At 46.3% G+C, this 7800-nt stretch overlaps 1 protein-coding gene across 5 annotated transcripts in view; it reads right to left on the bottom strand.

The window, feature by feature from the left end:
- Positions 1-262: 262 nt before the first annotated feature.
- Positions 263-7800, bottom strand: part of LOC141059259 (uncharacterized) — a 40792-nt gene continuing 33254 nt past the window's right edge. For 4 of the 5 annotated variants that reach the window (XM_073555577.1, XM_073555575.1, XM_073555576.1 and 1 more), the window contains one exon: positions 263-1473. In XM_073555577.1, the coding sequence (XP_073411678.1) occupies positions 458-1473 (1016 nt within the window). In that variant the 3' untranslated portion in view covers positions 263-457. The remainder of the gene's footprint in view (positions 1474-7800) is intronic. The other variant, XM_073555579.1, reaches the window with a different exon arrangement.

The raw sequence follows: 7800 nt of genomic DNA, 5'->3' as shown, positions 1-7800 counted from the left end.
TATCGGCGCGCGGGGCTAGGAAGCAGAGCAAGAGTCCTCCTCTGCTCCGCCTCCTCCTGCAACAAAGTACCGAATCGCGGCTCTTGATCTCCCCGATTCGGGGAACCGGCTGCTTTTTTAACAACCGGTTCCACCGAACCGGGGAGAACCAGCTGAATCCCACCCCTGATGTCACCTCACCCTATATACTGAAATGTGGGGTATATGTTTTTTCTATTTGTCAGCTTCTGACTAATCTTCAGAGGGCGAATTATGGGTATAGTTTTACATTTGGAATTAAAGTTTATTTTTATTACCAAACATGAGAAATGACAAGAGACAACCCCTTTAAGAAGATCCAATTTTGGTTACAACTATTCCAACATTATGAACATAAATAAGGCTTTTCCCCTATGTGACATCTCTGATGTTTATTAACAGTTGATTTACAAATAAAATATTTCCCACATTAAGAAAATTAAAAAGGCTGCTCCTGTGTGTGACTGCTCTGATGTCTAACAAGACACTCTTTCCGGTTAAAACATTTCCCACATTCTGAACAGGAAAAAGGCTTCTCCCCTGTGTGAGTTCTCTGGTGACAATCAAGAGGCTCTTTCCGGTTAAAACATTTTCCACAATCTGAACAGGAAAATGGCTTCTCCCCTGTGTGAGTTCTCTGGTGATTAACAAGATGTGATTTCTGGAGAAAACATTTCCCACATTCTGAACAGGAAAAAGGCTTCTCCCCTGTGTGGATTCTCTGGTGCTTAACACAATCTGATTTATAGTTAAAACATTTCCCACATTCTGAACAAGAAAAAGGCTTCTTCCCTGTGTGGGTTCTCTGGTGATTAACACAATGTGATTTATTGTTAAAACATTTTCCACATTCTGAACAGGAAAAAGGCTTCTCCCCTGTGTGAGTTCTCTGGTGAATATCAAGAGGCTCTTTCCGGTTAAAACATTTTCCACATTCTGAACAGGAAAAAGGCTTCTCCCCTGTGTGAGTTCTCTGGTGCTTAACAAGATGTGATTTCTGGTGAAAACATTTCCCACATTCTGAACATGAAAAAGGTTTCTCCCCTGTGTGAGTTCTCTGGTGACTAACAAGTTGTGATTTCTGGTGAAAACATTTCCCACATTCTGAACAGGAAAAAGGCTTCTCCCCTGTGTGGATTCTCTGGTGCTTAATAAAATGTGATTTCCATGTAAAATATTTCCCACATTCTGAACATGAAAATGACTTCTTTGCTTTAGGAGCAGTTTGTTTTTTAACACCTCTTTTGTGACTTTTATTTTCCTTAGTAGTCATTAATGAATCAGAAGATGGGACCTGTTTCATAGGATCAGATGACAGATCTTTACTGTGAATGGATGATGGTATATCTGGAGTAGCAGCAATCACTTCAGTTGTATCTTGTAGGATCTCAAGATCATCAGATTTAAAAATTGAAGATGTCAGCTGTCCCTCTGATCTCCTGGTACAGCCATCTGCTAAGATAAAAAACAATTATTTTTTCATAAAATATCTTTGAGTTGTATATTTTTGAACATTTCTACTTAAACTGTCCATAAAAATGGCAAGCTACGTAAAAAACTTTAATTATTTATCAAGACAATGACAGTTCACAGTCTAATAGAAATCCTTATTGGATGAACCAGTAGTGTGTGGTGTTCAACTGTTTGTTCATTCTGCCTCCCAAATATTGAATAGAAAGAAACTGACGTTATGTAGGCAAAAATAATACCAATTCTCAACTCACAAAAATCAAGTCCCCACTCAGGTCCATCATCTGTCAATGGAAAATCAGAGGTTCCCACACTATTAGTGGCTCAAAGGCTGTTGAAAAGCAATAAGGTTTCTATAAACCAATCCAACAAAAACCACTCTCACTGCTGAGTCTTGCAGTGTGCTCAAACAACATTTAGGATCCCTGTATTTATCATTATTATAGTGATAAGAATCTAATTAATTTGCAGTGTGTGTCTCCTGGAGCACAAGCTGGGCACTATGTGTTGGGTACTAAAATGGTAAAAGTGAAATTTTCACTCTCCAACATCCACTGTGTGTTAATTTCCAGAAAGTGGCTATGGAGTCAAAATATTCAGTCCTACTATAGATTATAACCCTCAGTGAATTAATTTATAGAAATTGAATCACTTTATGGAGATTTCGACTATTCTGGTTTTCTGTCATTTAGTTATATTATGGCTTCTGCATATGGTGAGTCCAATCTCATCTGGGATCTGTTCCTGGTGTCCAGCTGGAGTAATCTGCTCCCTACTTGAGCCAATTGGAAAGTACCGCACCCTACTAAAGCTCAAAGCATATGGCCGGAATCTGCCAGAAACAGCGTTGTTCTCCTCTGGTTCATTCCTCTATGCTCAGCTTGCGACTTGTGTGTCATTTACTGTTGTGACAGTGGCCCATTTACTGACTACTCTTGTGTCTTGTGATTCTGTAGTCTGTCCTTCTGGTTCTGACCCAGCTACCTGACTATTATTCTTGCCATCTCACACAACAGAATAGCAGGTAACATCATGGTCCAAGTCTAGGGGTCCCAGTGTAGGTTCAGATCCATGTAAGGGTGTTGAAGGGTGATGAGCAAGGCAATCCACTGGATATGGAAAGCAGAGAAGATAGCACCAAGCATGTTCATGGTGGCCATCTTTTGAGCTGCCAGGTGACCACGAACATTGCTCCCAATACATTGTGTCTGCAAACTATTACAGCTAGATCTGCATTCAAATAGCTAAATGGCGCTCCTTCCTGTTAGAGACACCGCACTGAACTTGCTCTCTGAGCCAGTGCGCATGCCCTGAGTAAAGGGAAAGCGTGCTCAAAGCTACCTGTGGAGCGGGCAGCAACCGAATAGATGCGTACTTCAGAGCCGCAGGACCTGAAGCATGTGACTGCTAGAGGCGTGGCCTAAACTCCACAGAGCTAGGAGCTGCAAGACAATTCCTAGCAGAGTAACTGCGAGACAAAGTTACCAAGGGGCATAGACAGGGAGAATAGTCAGGACGTAGCCAATGAGTCACACACAGAGATAGCTGCAAGGTACCAGAGGGGAGAGCAGAGAGTAGTCAGGTCACAGGCAATGAGTCATACACAGATAATAACGCAGTACAAAAACAACAGGCAAACTCACAACGGGAAACAGAATCGGGTCAGAACCATATAAACAAGCTATAGCAACAAACAGGCACACAGGGGTCAGCACACTAGGCCAAAGGCAAAAGTATAACTGGCAGGGATTGAAGCTACCCAGAGGTTTATGAAGCTCTCCCAGAACCAGAAAGAGGCCACAATCATTAACCCCAAGTGTGCAGGTCAAAACCTGCACAGAGCTCCAGACATTAACCCCCGGTGTGCAGCTCAAAAACCTGCACTGGGATCATGACAGTACCCCCCTCTCAACGGGGGGCCTCTGGACCCCCAGGCTTCCCCGGGTACTTGGCATGGAACGCCTGAACCAGGCGATCTGCATGTACCGAACGAGCAGGGACCCATGAGCGCTCCTCTGGTCCATATCCCTTCCAGTGGACCAGCTACTGCAAAGAGCGGCGCACCCGCCGAGAGTGCACAATATGTCCGACCTCATACTCCAATTGACCCTCCACCAGCACTGGAGGAACAACAGTCTCAGAGTTCTCTTTGACAGATCCTGCTGGTTTCAACAGAGACTTATGGAACACATGAGATATTTTTAAGGAGGCGGGGAGACGCAACCTATATGCCACAGGGTTGACTATCTCCATAATCTCGTACGGACCAATGAACTTTGGTCCCAACTTCACTGATGGTACCTTTAAGTTGATGATACGCGTGGAGAGCCAAACCTTCTCTCCCACCTGAAACACGTCTCCCGAGGCTCTCTTTTTGCCCGCAAAATATTTGTATCTCCCCTGGGCCCGAGAGATATTACGCCGGACTTCAGCCCAGAGGTTTTTTAACCGTTGAACGGACCCCTCTGCTCCTGGACAACCGGAATCCACCCGAGAAAACTCCCCAAAATGCGGATTAAAGCCGTAGTTAATCAGGAATGGGGACATGTTGGTGGACTGACTCACCCGGTTGTTAAAAGCGAATTCAGCCAACGGTAACGCATCACACCAATTCTCCTGTCTGGCCGAGGTCAGACACCTGAGAATTTGTTCCAGGGATTGATTGGTGCGTTCCGTCTGACCATTGCTCTCCGGGTGATATGCCGACGAGAAGGAAAGTGAGATGCCCAATTTCATACAGAACGCCCTCCAAAATTTGGCCACAAACTGCACACCTCTGTCAGACACAACATTCAGGGGTACCACATGCTGCACAAACAACCTTGACAATGTTTCTGCTGAAGGTAATGCTGCCAAGGGAATGAAATGGGCCTGTTTAGAAAACCTGTCCACCACCACCCAGATCACGGTATTGCCCCCGGAAGGTGGAAGACCGGTAATAAAATCCATGGAAAGATGAGTCCATGGCCTATCAGGAACCGGTAAAGGTATGAGTTCCCCAGCCGGCCGGTTATGCGAGCTTTTTGAACAGGCACACATGCCACAAGCAGAAACAAATTCCTTGACATCGGACCTTAATGAAGGCCACCAAAAACCCCTGGTTACTGCCTCTCTAGTGGCCGTGATACCTTGATGAGCACTCAGCCTAGAATCATGAAACTCCTGCAGAAGTCTAGGCCGCAATGAATCTGGAACAAACAGTTTATCGCTTGGCCTGGTTGCCGGAGCTAGGGCCTGAGCCCTTAGGATTTCTTGTTCCAACTCAGTTGAGACCCCCGCCACTACCACCCCTGGGGGAAGAATGGAGGACGGAGGCTCAGGGGGAGACACTGGATCAAAACTTCTGGATAGGGCATCCGCTTTAACATTTTTGGATCCCGGTCGAAAAGTAATTGAGAACTGAAATCGTGAAAAAAAAAAGTGACCAACGGGCCTGTCTAGGAGTAAGCCTCTTAGCAGATTCAAGGTATGCCAAATTTTTGTGATCCGTGACAACCGTGATAGGGTGAGCCGCCCCTTCCAAAAAGTGCCTCCATTCCTCAAATGCCAGCTTGACCGCAAGAAGTTCTCTATTGCCTACATCATAGTTTTTCTCAGCTGAAGAGAACTTCTTGGAGAAGAAGGCACAGGGTTTGAGATTGGTAAGGGTGGCCGGACCCTGGGACAGCACAGCCCCCACCCCCACTTCAGAAGCATCCACCTCCACAATGAATGGTTTGGACGGGTCAGGTTGCACCAACACCGGGGCAGACATAAAACATTTCTTAATTGCTGAGAAGGATTCCTTAGCGAGTACAGACCAATTTTTTACATCAGCTCCCTTCTGGGTAAGATCCGTGAGTGGTTTAACCACTTGTGAGAAACCTTTAATGAATCTCCGGTAATAGTTCGCAAATCCTAAGAAGCGTTGGAGCCCCTTGAGATCTCAAGGCTGAACCCAGTCAGCGATCGCCAGCACCTTCTTAGGATCCATACGAAACCCCTCACAGGACACAATCAACCCCAAAAAAGACAGCTCCTGTACAAAAAACGAACATTTTTCCAATTTGGCGAACAATTGGTTCTCCCTGAGTCTCTGGAGAACTGTCTTTAGATGTTGCAAGTGAGATTGACTGTCCGGGGAATACACCAAAATATCATCCAAATAAATAATAACAAAACGGCCTATCAGATCAGAAAACACAACATTGATGAAATTTTGGAAAATAGCAGGTGCATTAGTTAACCCAAATGGCATTACCAGGTTCTCGAAGAGTCCTTCTGATGTGAGGAATGCCGTTTTCCACTCATCCCCTTCCCGAACCCTTATCAGATTGTAGGCCCCCCACAGATCCAACTTGGAGAACCATTGGGCCCCAGCTAACTGGTTACATAAGTCTGGGATGAGGGGAAGCGGGTAAGAGTTCCTAACCGTTATCTTGTTCAGTTCCCGAAAGTCGAGGCACAGCCGCAAACCACAATCTTTTTTCTTCACAAAGAAGAACCCTGCTGCCACAGGTGACACAGAAGGCCTGATATGCCCTTTGCGGAGACTCTCAGCTATGTACTCCTTCATGGCTTGGCACTCAGGCCCAGACAAATTGAACAACCGAGCCTTAGGTAACTTGGCTCTGGGTACTAAATCAATGGTACAATCATAGGGTCTATGTGGTGGCAGCGCCTCAGCCTCACTTTCAGAAAAAACGTCTTTGAAATCTTTCAGGTACTCCGGAATACCTTCCAGATCGACACAGACACTGATTTAACAGCGTTAACAAGATGTCCCCGGTTACCACATTTACTATTGCATCCCCATTGAGTGATTTCCCCTGTAACCCAATCAATGGTAGGATTATGGCGTTGAAGCCAAGGCATCCCCAGTAACAGTCCTGCAGGCAAGTTATCTACCACCAGACAACTTAGTTTCTCCACATGAGTGGAACCCACTTTTAGAGAAAAAAGTTGAGACTTGCAACAGATACCGTCTTGGGTAAGAGGAGATGAGTCAATTGCCACAAGTTTAACAGGATCATGAAGCCTGACTGTCCCTATCTTATAAAGAGTCATAACCTTGGTATCAATCAGGTTCACAGCCGAACCGCAGTCAATAAAAGCAGTAGTCTGAACAGGACCATAACCAAGTTCCAGTTCCACCTGCAGCACCATTTTTTGCACATGAGGAAAATTGTACCTGAAGGTCTGGGTAGCCTCCTCAATTACTACCCAGACCTAGTCGTTTCCCGCCATCTTGGAGGATGATGGACAGGAGGGGCAGTCCTTCTTCCAATGTCCAGATTTCCCACAATAGAAGCACAACTGCTTTTCCCGGCGGCGTCTTCTTTCCTTTCCCTCACAGGTGACAGCGTTCACCTCCATAGCCATAGGAAGAGTCTGGGTCTCATCTCCACTGAAGAATAAGGGCGCTTCCCGTTGCATAATGCCTCTAGCCCGCAGCCTGCGTTCCATGCGAACCGCTTGAACTATGGCATCCTCCAGGGAGTCAGGCGGAGGATGAAGTGCCAAAGCATCCTTCAGACGTTCACACAGGCCTCTGTGGAACAGCCCCCCGCAGGGCGCCATCACTCCAGGAAATCTCCGCTGCCCAACGTCTGAATTCAGTACAGAACCATTCGGCCGAGTGCTCCCCCTGACAGACACTCATCACTTTGTCCTCAGCCAACCGCACTCTATCAGGCTCATCATAAATAAGCCCTAAGGCTTCAAAAAATGCATCCACAGACATTCTCTCAGGGGCAGAAGAGGAAAGCGAGAATGCCCAGGCTTGTGGGGACCCCCTAAGCAGGGACATCACCACCCCCACCCTCTTTCTCATCCCCAGAGGAGCGGGGTCTCAAAGAAAAAAAAAAAAGCTTACAGCCCTCCTTAAATGCCCTGAAATCATCCTTGTTACCAGAAAATATATCTGGCAATTTTACCAGGGATTCAGGTGGGACTAAAATGACATCTCTATTCCCCACCTGCTGGAACCCTGCGGAAAGTACCCCCTGAACTGAGTCCTCAACCCGCCGTTGGGACTGGGCCAGAGCTTGGTGTTCCAAACTAAGCTTCTGCAGTGACTGAGTCAAGCTTTTCACCTGCTCAGATAAAGCACACATTGGGTCCATGCTGCAGAAGTGAGGAGAGAAAAAAAAAAATTGTAGGCCAGTTATAATGTCAGAGACACCGCACTGAACTTGCTCACTGAGCCAGTGCACGTGCCCTGAGTAAAGCGAAAGCGTGCTCAAAGCTACCTGTGGAGCGGGCAGCAACCGAATAGATGCGTACTTCAGAGCCGCAGGACCTGAAGCACGTGACTGCTAGAGGTGTGGCCTA

Source organism: Dendrobates tinctorius, unplaced genomic scaffold (genome assembly GCF_039654945.1).
Source record: "Dendrobates tinctorius isolate UK_male_01 unplaced genomic scaffold, ASM3965494v1 ptg000226l, whole genome shotgun sequence".
Taxonomy (NCBI): Eukaryota; Metazoa; Chordata; class Amphibia; order Anura; family Dendrobatidae; genus Dendrobates; species Dendrobates tinctorius.
This window is presented reverse-complemented; position numbering and strand designations above follow the sequence as displayed.